This window comes from Myxocyprinus asiaticus, chromosome 47, assembly GCF_019703515.2.
Source record: "Myxocyprinus asiaticus isolate MX2 ecotype Aquarium Trade chromosome 47, UBuf_Myxa_2, whole genome shotgun sequence".
In the NCBI taxonomy this organism is placed as follows: Eukaryota; Metazoa; Chordata; class Actinopteri; order Cypriniformes; family Catostomidae; genus Myxocyprinus; species Myxocyprinus asiaticus.
In genome coordinates this window covers 30,908,336-30,924,846 of record NC_059390.1, presented here as the reverse complement: position 1 = coordinate 30,924,846, position 16,511 = coordinate 30,908,336, and the positions used below count along the sequence as shown (strand labels likewise).

Sequence of the window (16,511 nt, the reverse complement as noted above, 5' to 3'; positions counted from 1 at the left end):
ACAATGAATGAAGGTTTGAATCCGAGCACTGACATCCCATCAGCATGACACAGGCGTATGCAAAACAAACCAAAACATTTCTCTTTGTAATATAAACAAAGTTTATTTATGCAGTAATATCAATTTATAATTAATACAATGAAGTCAATAAACTTCCGACTTACAACTACAAACTAAACAGTGATATGATTAGATATGGAAATAAAATAATCCTATAACACAAGGTGTGTGTGTGACTGTGTGTGTGTGTGTGTGTGTGTGTGTGATTAGTAAGAGAGAGCGAGAGATGAGACGATTAAGTGACTGCCCTAAAGCTGATTTCGCGATAGCGGGAGGGAAAGCAGCTGTGTTCATCACTCAGAGACGCGGTTTTATGAGCGGGGCTCGTAAAAGTCCTGCGTTATTTGACTCTTTAATGGATGAACTCAGTTTCTGTTTCACCCACGATGGCGAAATTGCACAATCCAATTTAGTTGGACCACAATACAGCAAAACAAATTTGTGATAATTAATACCCGAGTATTAATAATGAGCGGACATGGCGGTCCGTAAACTGTACAAGCAAAAACCTTGAAACGCAAGAATAACACGCTATAATATTCTATCTCTGCCCAGACGTAACCTCTTACTTGAATCGCATGAGGACACAGGTAGAATGTGTTTTCCTCCGTCCTTTAACTTTGACCCGGTTCCTTGAGGCTCGTGTGATGACGGGAGGCCATTTCCTCGCTCTGTCGGCGGGCGGTACGGCTGTTGATTCTCGGCGGGCTGGCGGAGAACTCAGAAATGTCGACTTGATTGAAGATGGAAGAGAAATCTTTAATCTCTTCACTTCTGTAGGCAAACGGATGAAGATGCGAATTGCTCGGCGGTCTCCTTCGGATCCGTTAGAGTGTTTGGTTGAACACAGAGTAATCTCAGCTCGTCCAGTGAGATGGAGATTGTACGGACGTTACTTCCTTGTGCCACGAGGTTGCACCGGAGAGCAGCAAAAAAAGCTACGTCTATATTCGATGAACAAAGTCGCTGGAAGCGAATTCTGGATGCATTTCAGAATTATTTCAACTCCTGATGATGTCATGTTTGAGGGACGTTCTGTTGTGTGCCTCATCCAATAGGAGTTGAGAGCTCGATCCTTTAGTGAGCAAGGCTTCATGGATCTGTAGTCTGTTTTGGACTCCCTTTGTTTGATTTTGCCATGATTTTTATCAGTAAAATTTACGACTTAGTAGGTGGGGGCTTGAGTTATGTTTTTACGACTGTGTTAGGCCTGCCTTTGTCTTCAATCTGAATACATGAGGCCCAACTTTTTGATTTATGATTGTGCCATTCTGTTATAACCTACAGTTGAATATGAATCCCATAAGAAATAAAAGAAATGTGTTTTGCCTGCTCACTCATGTTTTCTGTAAAAATGGTACATATATTACCAATTCTCCAAGGGTATGCAAACGTTTGAGCACAACTGTATATATACTTTTATGTGACCACAGGGATGTTTGTTGGGGGTCAGGGCGGGGTTGTTGATTGGGAGGGGGAGGGGTGGTTGTGGGGTTTAAATGTTTGATTGATTCCATATATAAACTCAGCAAAAAAATAAACGTCCTCTCACTTTCTTTTGGTGTTTTTCAGAGTCAGTAGAAAGGTCTCTTTAGTGTCCTAAGTTTTTATAACTGTGACCTTAATTGCCTACTGTCTGTAAGCTGTTAGGGTCTTAACGACCGTTCCACAGGTGCATGTTCATTAGTTGTTTATGATTCATTGAACAAGCATGGAAAACATTGTTTAAACCCTTTACAATAAAGATCTGTTAAGTTATTTGGATTTTTACCAAATTATCTTTAAAATACAGTGTCCTGAAAAAGGGATATTTAATTTTTTGCTGAGTTTATATGTTTTTTTTTTGTTTTTTTTTGCTCTTGTATATATGTTTTGAAGGAATCAATAAAAAGTGTTGATTACAAAAAACAAAACAAAAAAAAAGACAAAATATACTTGTATTCAAGATATTATTTTCTGAAAGCAAGTCTAAATATCTTTTTCTGAATAAGATTTTTAGATATTTTAAACTATTAAAATGTTTTTATATTCAACATTCTCAGATAACACATTTTTCTTCTGCAGTGTAGCTCCTAAATTAAATGTACATTTGGAAAACAAGCCAAAACAAATCAAAAACGTATTTTGTTGCAGTGTACAACTGGCTAAGAGACTACCCTCTCTCACCTTTTTTGTTCACTTTGATTCATCTTTAACTCGCAAAAAACAAACTCTCTCTTCTTAATAGAGCTGCGTATCGCCAATTTTCTTCATGATAAGATACACACTGCAACACATGCATTATGATTCACTACGTTGTGAGCCATCACTTAATAATCTATCTGCAGTAAGTGAGGGACGAGTGTCCCCGTGCCAGAATGTGCATGAGCCGGGATGCAGTTTCAATCTCTCCTCTTCCCCTTAAATCGGGTCACTTCTTGCGACTCATAAAAGCAGTGCTGACAGCACACAGAAATGCCAGTTTCAGAGCTTGTACTTATTTACATGACCTGCTTCCTTTTGAACTTTAATAAAGGATGCATTAAAGATATAATGGCAGAGTTTTTCCTTTAAAGATGCGAGCATGCAAGTGTTGCTTAAGCAAAACGGCAGCTCCGGATCTGCTTTTTCACAACGAGAGTGCTTCCGTATTTACTTATTTTGTATTTTTGTATAATTTCCTGATACTTTGCAATCTATATCACCTTAAGCTGTTTGGAAAGTTTGGAGTGCGTCTTGACTGTGAGCTGCGTTTTCTTCCTCTGCTCAATCAGGCACGAGCTGCAGTGCTCCTCTTGCACAGCATCATTAGTTTCATATGATCCCATGTTTCATTAAATTAGATAAAACAACTATTCGACAATGAACATTTTTGTTGACAATTTTTTTATTGTTGTCGTTGAAGATAATGTTGACTTATCATTTCAGACAGGTCAGGACTGCAGGCAGGCCAATCTAGCACCCACATGCTCTGCTTACACAGCCATGCACTTGTAATCCGGGCAGTACATGGTTTGAAGTTGTCCTGCTGGAAAATGCAGGGACGTCCCTGGAAAAGGTGGTGCTGGATAGCAGTATAGGTTGCTCCAAATTTGTACATATCTGTCTGCATTCATGGTGTTCTCACAGATTTGCGAGTTACCCATGCCATGGGCACTGACACACCCCTGGCCCATACTGACACTGGCTTTTAGACCTGATGCAAATAACAACTTTTCCTCTTTGGCCCGGATAACACGACGGCTGTGTCTTAAATAAAGTTATACCAAGCCCATGTTCATGATATCCATTAGAGATGAATGACATTTTTTAAGACAGTGACGTCTGAAGGATCAGAGAGCACGTACATTCAGAAGTGGTTTTCGTCTTGCCCTTTACGCACAGAGATTTGACCAGATTCCTTGAATCCTGTTTTTGGAGGCTCCTTATACAATATACAGTACTATGGCACAGTTGCCTCACCTGTTCAACATCTCCTGTTTCACATCGCCTTGTTATTTCAACTGGTCAAATTGTTATTAGTCTTAAATTGCCCGTCTCAACTTTTTTTGTGTTGCAGTCATCTGATTTGAAATTACTGTACATTTTCAAAAATACAATAAATTTCACAAGGTAAAACATCATATTACGTGTAGTTGTGGTGCTTTCAATGTAGCAAAGGGTGAATATAATTTACAAATCACTCCTTTTTGTTTTTAAATGAGTGTTCTCTGTATTTCAGAGAAAAAAAATAAAAAACTTAGAATAATTTAACTGCATAAGTGCATAAAATATCCTTTTATAATTGGGTATGTGGCTGTGTTCAGAATCAACCAATCATCAAGCAGGTGTGTGAAATAGTACACACCTGTCTTCACCTGAAGTGACTCTGATTAACTCCAAATAAATCTCAGCTGTTCTTGTAGGATTTTTCTGACATCTTCTTGGTTGCATGCTACTACAAGAACCATGGGCCACAAAGAGCTTACAAAGCATCAACGGGATCTCATTGTTGAAAGGTATCGCTCAGTTGAGGGCTGCAAAATAAAAAAATAAAAGTTATTAGATATACCATGGAACACAGTGAAGACAGCCATCAACAAGTGGAGAAAGGCACAACAGTGACATTATCAAGAACAGGACTTCCCTCCAAAATTGATGAGAAGACAAAAGAAAACTGGTCAGGGATGCTGTCAAGAGGCCTACAGCAACATTAAAGGAGCTGTAGTTCTTTCTGGCAAGTACTGTTTGATCCCTACAAGATGCAAGCCTTTTCCGATGAAAAAAAAAACCATCCAATCCCGGCTAAACTTTGCAAAAACCTATATATCCAGTCTGTATGTTTGATGCAAAAACAACACAGCACATAAGCAAAAAAACACCATACCTACAGTGAAGCATGGTGGTGGCAGCATCATGCTTTGTGGCTGCTTTTCTTCAGCTGGAACTGGGGCTTCAGTGAAGGTGGAGGGAATCATGAATAGCTCCAAGTACCAGTCAATTTTGCCACAGATCCTTCTGGCGTCTACTAGAAAGCTGAAAATGAAGAGATCTGTCACCTTTCAGCATGACAATGATCCAATGCACACATTCAAATTAACAAAAGCAAAAAAAGATTAATGTTTTGGAATGGCCCAGCCAGAGCCCAGACCTGAATCCTATAGAAAATCTGTGGGGGGACCTGAAGAGGGCCGTACACAGGAGATGCCCTCACAATTTGACAGATCTGGAACGTTTTTGCAAAGAAGAGTGGGATAATATTCCCAAGTCAAGATGTGCCAAGCTAATAGACTCTTATCCAAACAGACTGCTGGGGGTGCTTCAAATAAGTATTAGGGATGTGCACACTTATGCAGTTAGGTTATTCTACGTGTTTTTTTCTTTCTTTTTTTTTTCTGAAATGTGTCATTTTGTTTTTCAGTGGCATTGCATAGGTTGTAATTTTTACATTAAAGGTGCAAAAATTCTGATATGATTTATCTTTAATTTTTTACATCATAAAAATCCGCTGTTTTAACAGGGGTGTGTAGACTTTTTATATCCACTGTATAATTTGCAGGTAAAAGGTAGGGATGTGTAAACCTATCAATTTAAAACTACCAATGGACTAGTCAGTGCATTGTCTGAAGCAGGGACTAAAACCAAAATGTTTTTCGTTTTGGTTTGTACTGTTTTTTCTTTCCGGTTCAAAAGTTCTGCAGCCTCCTTTCCAAATGGTTAACGGTTAGAACAAATTAAAAGAACGGTTAATTTCATTCTTTTTAAAATTACAGTACTCTGTGCTAAGGGGTGGGTGAAATACCAATTGCAGTGTTGACAGATCTCACAAGAGAAGCAAGCAACCTGGTCTTGAAAAACAAGCTCAAAATAAGCCACATTTTTCAAAAATTTGAGATTTATCACAATAGAAATCTTAACAAGCATACAGTTAATTAACAGTTAAGTAAAATTTTTATTAAAGATCTGCCTTTGAGTCAAAACCCGGCTGCATTAAGTCTGTATTAATGCCATCATATCTGAATACATCTACGTGCCCATATTCTGTTCTAGTCATAGCGCCACCTACTGGCAACAGCCAATTCCAAGTCTTGTACTTTAACAAACTCCTCCCAGAGATTTAATCAGATCAACATTATATTTGGTCAGTCTTAATCTAAAGGCCTTGGTGATGATAAATTGCGAAGCTTTTGAGTTTTTGTTGAAGGGCATGTCCGTGGCGGCCTGACAAATTTAGATGTGAAGCGAATCATATTTTTGAGGCTTAAACATGCTCGAAAGATCATGAAACTTTGCACACACCTCAAAAGTGGCAAAAATGTACATCTGATGCAGGTTTTAGAATTAAATGTTGCAAAATGGCTCGATAGCGCCACCTACACAATTTCAACGAAGGGCCCTTGCGCCACGTTTCACCTACACATGAGAAAATCGGTAGACGTATGTAACGTCAACACGTACAAAAAAGTCTCTTAGAACCATATCCTAAACCCAACAGGAAGTCAGCCATTTTTATTTTTCTCCTCAATTTTTGCTCTGTTTTTGCCATTTCCAGGCCTCGTCATGCTGATTTAGGGCCATATAGCACGATTGCGAGTGTGATATTGCTTTTATATACAACAGTTCAATGAACAAGTAAATTGTAAAAAATTGGGAAAAACTGAGTACGGTCATAAAAATGCATTTGCACATGGAACTACATTCTTATGCGATGGATCAGAATCTGCCGTTGCTGGTTTAAACCAAATGATGCATCCAAGCCTTCGTTAGTAATTCAAAAATGTCACTTCAGAAATAGTGTCACGGCTTGTGCTGTTTCTAACAAGTTATTGGATAAACAAGGATGTATACGTGTGTGTGTGTGAGAGAGAGAGAGAGACCTGTTGCCACTCCCAAGCAGAGATGCTGTCAGCTTTCTGAAGATCAGCTTTCTCAGTGGAAAAGTAGCCGTCCAAGCGGGGGTATTTCTCCCTATTTCGCGGTAGCCGGTGCACAAAAGTCTTTCACTATAGAAAACAGCACGTCCTCCCCAATGTGGAAAGTCAGATAAAAGGTAAGCGCCTTGAGTTGTGTAATTAATCAGTCTGTTGTGTCTCTCAGCTGTGATGAGCCTTAATGCTGAAGTTGTTCGTTTAAAGCCGTTTAAAGCTATTTCCTAGCTTTAGTAGTGTAGTAGTAATACAAGCGATCATGGAGTGCTGTTGGATGTAAACACTGACTGACATGGATTCACTTCACGTCACCTAACTGGCTCATATTACACACAAACATTATCTTTTGCCACCACCTGCTGGCTAACATATGCAATGTAAAAAAAAAAAAAAATACTACATGTAAAGAGACACATACAGTAGCTCTTAACACATCTGCACTGCTCTTACACTTTAGTTTAGCACGAACACAAGCGGAGTGATACACACAGTGAAGCGTCCGAGTGCTGATGGTGTGAGACCATCAGTGCTCATGGAACGTCTCTCGTCCACTCAGATTCGAGGACTGGAACTAACTGTTGTGTGTATATATAATAATAATAATAATAATAAACTGTAGTATATATGAAAAACATACTAGCTTAAACACATTGAAACTTTAACTACAACTGCCACTGTTGATATAAAAATGATGTGTAATAGATTCTACCTATAGATTTATTTCATATGAAGCTATAACATTTTGTAAAAATATATCAGTTACTTTTACTCATGTAAAATCATAAAACAATTTTGTAAAGGTGATGTGTAATGAAAAAAAAAAAAGTAGAACATAGCACAGTGTTGCTCTTTTCCTCCTCAGTGCTGTTTGGCATGTCCGGGCTGCTTACTGTTTGAGAGGTTTGACTTGAGTTTCTCCGTAACGCTTTAAACTAGAAAAGTCTCGCTAGAATTGAAATTGATCTCATCAGTTTTGAGGTCTGTGCACCGCAATATCGAGAGAAGCACAGTTGTTGCGTGAGTGCCAGAGAGCAGAGCAGATCATAATCGCAAGCTGGTTCCGTTACATTCGCACGAAAGCTATAAATCGCACCTCGAAAATATCGCAGTGCAGATGAAAAGCCTTTAGCTGCGAGATTATCATTAAATTTGCCTCGGCAGTCCTAAATAGGCTATCACTTGGGCAGCCGCCGAAAAATCTTCAAGGGAGAACCATGGCATTGTTCTTTCCCTGCTGTCCGTGACCCAGTCTGAATAGACCTGCGACACTTTTGGGTCGTGACCCACCAGTTGAGAAACACTGTTTTAGAGCATCGGTTGATTGACAGATAGAACTGTCACCCTAGTTTTGTCTGTCACATTGGTTTTATCAAATTTGAACATAAGATGTATTATTATTTATTTGTTTTTATTACATATATCCATTGTCATTTATATGCCATCAATGGATGTAGCCCCAGTACTTATGAAACGAAAACAAGAATGACGGCTAAAGAGCAAGACGGAATATTTAGATCCAAGTCCGCCAAAGTAAAAAATACAGACTTTTTCTAGTGCAAGCTCTGCAACCTCCATTTCATTCATTCAATAGAGATACTTATTTATGTCCGATTAAAATATTTATTTATTTATTTCTAAGTAATTTTTTTTTTTTTAATTTTTACATTTCTTTGAAAATATATTTATCTATTTTTAATATTGTCACGTTCGCTTCTATAGTGATATGCACAAAGAATGAGAATTGCTAAAAACACAAGAAGAAGAATGTGAAAGTGGAGATTTATAGTAAAGAAAGAACTTGAATATTGATCTGTTTCTCATCCACACTTATCATATCACTTTTGAAGATATGTATTTAACCATTGGAGCCGTATGTATTATTTTATGCTACCTTTATGTGCTTTTGGAGCTTCAACATTTTGGTACACATTCACTTGGATTGTATGGACCTATAGAGCTGATACATTCTTCTAAATATCTTTGTTTGTGCTCAGCAGAAGAAAGAAAGTCATACACATCTGGGATGGCATAAGGGTGAATGAAAGGATGAGAGAATTTTCCATTTTTGTTGAACTATCCCTTTAAATACAACTTTTTTAGCAGCATGAAGTTGCAAAAGGTCTCACCCAGTAGCCAGTGACTTCATCCAGGAAGTCACAAAAGAGCCAAGGACAACATCCAAGGAACTACAGGCCTCTCTCATCTCAATTAAGGTCACTGTTCATAACTATCAGAAAGACACTGTGCAAAAATGGCATCATGGAAAAGTGGTGAGGTGAAAACCACTGCTAAAGGCATACTTCATGTGAAAAACAAATGGGTGTGAAGTAACTTAAAAGAAAATCTGTGCAAAACAAAGGTGTCTTTGAGTTTGTTTCAGTGGTTCATAACAGCTGCCCAGTGCAAAATTTCAGGAAAACCTTGTACCGGCTAAACACCTTATTACTGTCATTGGTCCTCGTCATTGGCAGGTGTGGTGAAGAAAAACTCTTGAGAGCTGTAATGTTGTTTCTTTAAAAAATGGTGATACAACGACAAAGATGCTGCGATATTCATTAAATAAAAAATTTAAGGCAACTCAATTAAGATTAAACGCTAAGGCAAAGGCTTCACGTCGACCCTTTAGCTGTGAATATATTCACAATATAGCATGGCCTCTCATGCCTTATTCCTTAAATTTGTCTTAAACTGGGATCCAGGGACCCCCGGGGGTCCTTTTCAAATCGCCAGGGGGTCCGTGGAAAATGCCTGAATCGTGACCGTTGTGTTGCAATGTTGTTATCAAATAAGCATGAAAAAAAGCTATAAAAAATTACTCAATATAAAGCTATTGAGTAGAATAAAAATAAGAAATAACAGAAGTTTAGAACAACATACAGTGGATATAAAAAGTCTACACACCCCTGTTAAAACAGCAGGTTTTTGTGATGTAAAAAATGAAACAAAGATAAAACATATCAGACTTTTTCACCTTTAATGTAAAAATTACAACCTATGCAAGGTTTTTTTTCTGAAATGTCACTTTGGTTTTCAGTGGCATTTCATAGGTTGTAATTTTTACATTAAAGGTGCAAACATTCTGATATGATTTATCTTTGTTTAATTTTTTACATCACAAAAACCTGCTGTTTTTTGTTTTTTGTTGTAATTAACATTTTTTATTCAATCATACACTAGCTATGAAATGTAAACATATATAAAATCAACATTTAAACCCCACAACCCCCCGTCCCCGACCCCGCCCCCCCAAAAAACAACCCTGTGGTCAAACATAAGAAAATGTATAGAAATAAAAATCCAACCGACACACATATATACATATATATATAATAAAAAATAATAAAAAATAAATAAATATATATATACACAAACATAAATACATTTTATATATATATATATATATATATATATATATATATATATATATATTACACACATACATACACACACATAATAATCATACTAATTATAATACACTACTCTCTCAACAGAGCCCTCCAAAAACTCAAAATACCTGCCCCATTTCCAAATAAACTTATCCAAGCCACCCCATCTTCCCGATGACACCTCCTCATAAGCTGCCACCCTCCCCACCTCCGTGCACCACTCCAGATATGGGGGCGCACCAGCTGACCTCCAACCCCTCAAAATAACCTGCCTGGCAATCATCACACATGTCAGAACCCAGTTCTCTATATGGCCATCCCCCACATCGATGACTGCCCCATCGCCCAGAACACAAAATCTGGGGCAAAACGAAACCTGAGTGCCCACCACGTCTCACACAAAATTCTGAACCTTCGACCAGAATTTCTGGATCTCAACACACCACCAAAAAACATGGGCCATGTCTCCATCCTCTGATTGGCATCTCCAGCAGGTGGGTGTGTCTTTAAGACCAAGCCTATACAGTCTAGAGGGGGTCCAATAAAATCTATGCAACATTTTGAATTGTATAAGACGCACCCTTCCATCACTAGATGCAGACTTAACGTTTTTAAGAATCTTAGCCCACACTCCTTCCTCCAATGCCAAGTTTAAATCTTTCTCCCATACTCTCTTGAGAGAAGTTAAGGCTCCGTCCCCCATACTTTGAATTAACAGGGAGTAGTACACTGATGCCTCATGACCTTTTCCAAAAGCCGCAATCACCTCTCCCAAAGCATCTGCCTCCTTAGGGGGATATGTGCTACTCCCAAAAATAGTACAAAGCAGGTGGCGCAGTTGTAAATACCTATAAAACTGGGGTCTGGGGATCCCAAAATGTTGGACCAAGTTTTCAAACGATCTCAACACACCACTTTCATTTAGGTCACCGTGTGTAGCAACCCCCCTCACAATCCACTCTGGCCAGCAGAAAGGCGACTTGCCAATACACAGTCTTGGGTTCTGCCATATGCTCGAGGCAACATTTAAATAAGTGTCCGATTTAAACAATCTGGACACTTTAGTCCAAACCGAGTGTAAATGCGAAATAACGGGGTGTAACTTAACTTTTACGATTAGTTTGATAGAGATGCTTTGTAATGGCGAAATAGGGGCAATAACTGCCTGGTCAATAACAAACCAGGGAGGGGCTCTCTCAGGTGAAAGTGACCAATGAGCCAAATGTCTGAGACTGAATGCATAGTAATAAAACAAAATCTTGGGTAGGCCTAGCCCTCCTTTGTCTATCGGCCTATGTAACTTATTAAAATGCAATCCGGGAGGTTTACCATTCCAAATGAAGGACTTCATTATGCTATCAAATTCCTTGAAATAAGAGAGGGGGACATCTACAGGGAGAGATTGTAGCAGGTAGTTAAATTTTGGAATTCAATTCATTTTAATAACATTAACCTTCCCAATCATCGATAAATGTAATGAAGCCCACCTGCCCACATCGCTCGAAAACCTTTTTATTGTAGGGTCAAAATTAACACTAACTAAATCAGACAAATTTGCTGGGAATAAAATGCCCAAATACTTAATGCCCTGTTTGGGCCACTGGAAGGCGCCCGGCTGAAAAGCCGTTACTGGGCAGTACGCTGCCAGAGCCAAAGCTTTGGATTTAGCCCAATTGACTATGTATCCTGAGAACTTAGAAAAGGAATGAATAATTCTGTGGAGGCAAGGCATAGATCTAGTAGGTTCAAAGACAAATAATAAAATATCACCTGTGTAAAGCAGAAGCTTATGCGCCACACCTCCTGCCACCACCCCTGGAAAATCATCCTCCTTTCTTATCGCGGCTGCTAACGGTTCCAGGGCAAGACAGAACAATAATGGGGAAAGAGGGCAACCCTGCCAGGTGCCCCTTTTCAGAGTAAAATAATCTGAAATGAATCCATTTGTTTGTACCGCTGCTACAGGGTGTCTATAAAGTAACTTAATCCAACCATTAAATGTACTCCCGAACCCATACATTTCCAAAATCTTAAAAAGATAAACCCATTCTACCATATCAAAAGCCTTTTCAGTGTCAAGTGAGATGGCAGCGATCGGAGATTGATCATTCGCTACTGACCACATGATATTGATGAGACGCCTGATGTTATCAGAAGAGCTATGGCCCCAAATAAATCCCACCTGATCTATATGTATAAGTGATGTCATACCTTTACTTAATCAATTAGCCAAAATTTTTGACAATACTTTTACATCTAGTTGGATCAGGGAGATTGGACGGTAACTTTTACACTCGCTTGGATCTTTGTCCTTTTTAAGAATCAGACTGATCTGGGCTTGTGTCATGGTTGGAGGAAGCTTTCCATTCTTTAATGATCCAGTATAAACTTCTAACAAAAGTGGAGCCAGTTCTGTAGCATTGGATCTAAAAATTCTGCGGCAAAACCATCTGGCCCCGGAGCTTTGCCAGTAGGTAGGGACTTAATTACCTCGTCAAGCTCCTCCAAGTTTATCTCAGAATCAAGAGAGTTGTCAGTTTAGGAAGATCTAATGGTTCCACAAAGTTTCTAATATCTTCATCAGTAGACGAAGACATGGAACTATAAAGATCAATATAGAATTCTTTAAAGGCATTATTAATATCAATGGCCGAGGTAAAAATTTCAGCACCAGCAGATTTCACTGAGGGAATGGTAGAAAAAGACTCTCTCTGCTTTATATATCTAGCCAAAATCTTCCCTGCTTTGTCACCTGACTCAAAGCATGACTGTCTTGCCCCGAATAACCAAAACTCAACTTTCCGCAACAAAATAGTATTATATCTATATTTCAATCGGGTCAATTCTCTGAGGCCATTGACATACAGCGCCTCTGCACTTTTAATATTTCCTTCCAACTCCACAAGTTCTTGTGCTTTGGATTTTTTGATGAATGAGGCATACTGTATGATCTGACCCCTAAGAACTGCCTTAAGTGCCTCCTGAAGCCACGCCCACAGAGGATACTGAGGACCAGTTGGTCTCCATATAAACATTGATTTCAGTCTTTAACATTTCTTGGAAATCAGGATTCTGCAAAAGGGATACATTAAGGCACCAACTATATCATTTATTTTTCTCTATATGTGGCAACACCTCTAAACTCACCAGGGCATGATCTGAGACTAAAATGTTTCCAATTGAGCAATCAACAACAGATGAAATGAGGGATTTGGATATAAAAAAAAAAAAATCTATTCTAGAATAAATCTTATGGACTGATGAAAAAACTTTATAGTCCCTACCAGATGGGTTCAAAAGTCTCCAAATATCTGTAAGACCAAGATTTTTACACATCTTGTGAAGTGTCAGTGTTGCTCTAGGGGGCTTACACACTTTTGCTTCACTATGATCAAGGACTGAGTCCATCAAAAGATTCAAGTCTCCTCCCAATATTATATCATGAGGGGTGCCAGCGGTTTGCAGCATCCCTTCAAGATCTATAAAAAAGCCCTGATCATCAGCGTTAGGTGTGTAAATATTCAAACTTTGCCCTTGAATTAAAGCTAAAACAATAATTACTCTCCCTAATTTATCTTTAATCTGTTTGAGACATTTGAATTGTAGATGTTTATTTACCTTACTTACTTGAGCCAGCACTAAAGAAAACATGTCCAGCCCATATCTTCCCAAATTTTTCAGCTTCCTGCGGGGAGAGATGTGTTTCTTGAAGAAACACTATATCATATTTCTTACGTTTAAGAAAAGTAATAACCTTCCTTCTTTTTATGGGGTGCCCAAACCCATTTACATTCCATGTGGAGAGAAATAGTACACTTATATTAACATTTGACATTTTGATAAAGTAGAACAAATAAATTGTGTCAAAAACAAAATTATACAGACCACATTCCCCATTAGTGAAACAATCAAACCCCAAACTTCCCCCCGAACAATACAAATAGAAAAAAGAAAAACGTGCGCATTAACCCTGCACATGAAAGCGCCAACCGGCGACAATCCCTTTTAACTCAAAAGGTCCATGAACGCCCACGAGCCCCCACGACAACTTTGCCATCGGATTGCACAATTTTGCCTCACAAATTTGTGAGGCAAAATTACATAACAGAAAATACTTTGTAAAATAAACTCAGCAAATAGGAAGAATGAACACAAAGAACATTTAGATTCATTCACAGAACTGACTCAAAGGTGTGATCTTCCACAAAACAAATTCCGCTGATATAAAACTGTTCAGATTCCTCGGACAGACAAACAAATGTTCAGTGAGCCAACTGTTATGAGTTCAGCGGATGACGTAATCATTCCATTGTCCTGTAAAAATACTCAACAAAACAAACTCCAGCCAGCACTAGGAATAAGCATGAAGAACGAACAGATTAATCCACAGCTGTTCCAAAGAAGTGTTATTCAATAGAACAAGCTCCAGCCGCTAGGCGGAACCAACACAAAAAGAAACAAAACCGGCATCCCGGTTCCCCGGGTGGTCGAGTCAATTCACTCGGAGGCCACATAAAAGTATATACCATGACTACACAATTCGGCAACTTCATAAAAGACATCCTTTGTGTGAGCATGTAGATATTTTGCGGTCATCCATAGTGTCCACTCTCAAACTGGCCGGGAACTTCAATGCAAAATTTATTTAAGGAAAAGTGTTATTCACAAAACAACGCAAAAAGAAAAAATAAACCAAAATGACGCCCAGCTTCCTCAAGAGTAAGTACAGGAGTCGACCCACTCACATGAGAAACATCCAATGGTTTACTCAGACATTGATTCATTAAAAGACATTGCCTGATTTGGACATGTAAATACTTTGCGACCGACCTTCGTTTCTATTCTCAGTTTGGCCGGAAACAGAGCAAAAGTAATCTTTCGCCGATGTAAGAGTTTCTTACATTCCTTGAACTAATCGCATTTCTCTCTTGTCGAGCTCGCAAAGTCCGGGAACAAGAAAATATTATGGTTCTTCCAAGAAAGCTTCCCTTTGCTCCTCACCTGGCGCAACACAAGATCTTTATCGGATGATCTCAGAAATCTGGCCAGAATCAGTCGGGGCCTGTCTCCCTCAGCAGATTTGTGAGCTGGGACCTCGCTCGATTTCCAGCTTGTGGCCTGTTATGTCGAGCAGACTCGGGAAAAGCTCCTCTAGGAATTTCACCATATCTCTGCCCTCCTCATGCCCAGGAATTCCATCAATTCGAACGTTATTCCTTTGGCTTCTATTCTCAAGATCTTCAAGCTTTTCAAGGAGATGTTCCAAATCAACTTTGGTCGCGTGTGGATTAGCGGTTAATTCCCTCTCTGAAGATTCCAAAAAATCGATTCGTTTCTCAACATCAGATACTCTTGTAACTAACTCAGAGAATTTTGTTTCCATCGCCGTAATCAATCAACGTATTACAGTGAGATCCTCCAAGTCAGCAAGAATCTTCGTCAACATCACCGACATGTTGGACAACTGACGCTGGATTCCTTCTCCCGCCGTGCCATCCAAATCGAGTCCCCGGTCTGTAGGTCTGTCGGGGCTTTCATCCTGAACACGTAAATGTCTTTTAATGTCTCTAGAACCCGAGGATTTTGACTTCTTTGCCATGTTTTGCATCAAAGAGCAAATGTGTAACTGGGTGTATCAAAATTCACCAGATTATAACATGAAAATAATTAAAAATTTAGCAAAGTGCGCAGAGCTCGTTGCTCACACGTCTGCCCTTTGCATGGCGTCACGTGACCTCAAAACCTGCTGTTTTAACAGGAGAGTGTAGACTTTTTATATCCACTGTATTCAAACAGCCTATATAAAAAAGATTTTGGCCCGGAAATTTAGGTGTGGGAAAATCTGCTCATTCACATGGTTACAGCCACAGTGACTTCTCTGATTGGTGGTGGTGGGGGGGGGGGGGTGTATTACTTACACATGCTATTTACGGGAGTTTCTGTGGATGACTGGACAGTAGCAAACAAACATTGAGACACAGAGCTGTTGCTTCATCCAGTAAAAAAGACGTTTTTCGTTTTACAACATGTATTTTAAGTTATATCGACCACAATGACAGTGTAATTGAAACGCTTCAATTTCAGTTTCACACAACAGATAAGTAGTGCTTGGCCGTACTGCAAGCTTCAAATCATACATATTTAAACTCAGTGGAACTCATTATTGAGATCAGTTTTATACTTTCATTAAATAATATCATATTTGTTGTGATGGTGGTGGTAGGGCGGGTGTATGTGAAGAATTTGAGGTTATGAGAGGGGTTCAAAAGGGGGGTCCTTGGTTCAACAAAGTTTGAGAAACCCTGACTTAAATGCAATCACAGCAGCAAAAAAACTGGATGAGTACCAACTGTATGTCAGCATATGCCAGTTTGGGAGCCCCACAGTCCACACTTAAGAGCAACTGTGGATGAGACAAATCGAGTAACTGCAAAATTTAAAACCCTAATTGCCAGTTATATTTGCAATCAAATGGCAGTCCAATCAATCAAGGCACATGAAGTGATTTAGTCTGACATGCGTTCTCTCTACTAACTGCAATAAATCTTTATCTAGATGATTCTTGAGATGTGTCGAGGTGAACTTCCAGTAGACGTTCAGACTGTCAAATCACACATTCACCGCCTTCAGACCACTGATTTATTAAAGGTATGCCAAGCCTGGATGATGTTTTTCTATG

General features: G+C 39.0%; 1 protein-coding gene across 18 annotated transcripts in view; it reads left to right on the top strand.

Annotated features, from left to right (window-relative positions):
• LOC127437016 (zinc finger protein 239-like) overlaps positions 1-16,511 on the top strand; it is a 105,640-nt gene that overhangs the window by 23,102 nt on the left and 66,027 nt on the right. For 10 of the 18 annotated variants that reach the window (XM_051691626.1, XM_051691625.1, XM_051691620.1 and 7 more), the window contains exon 3: positions 16,388-16,480. The exons of 7 other annotated variants lie outside the window; for them this stretch is intronic. Coding sequence is in view for 5 of the 11 variants with exons in the window: in XM_051691636.1 (XP_051547596.1) it covers positions 16,388-16,480 (93 nt within the window). In the remaining 6 variants the exon portion in view is untranslated. Of the gene's footprint in view, positions 1-2,967; positions 4,106-16,387; positions 16,481-16,511 lie in introns of those variants that run through there. One more of the 18 variants, XM_051691639.1, reaches the window with a different exon arrangement.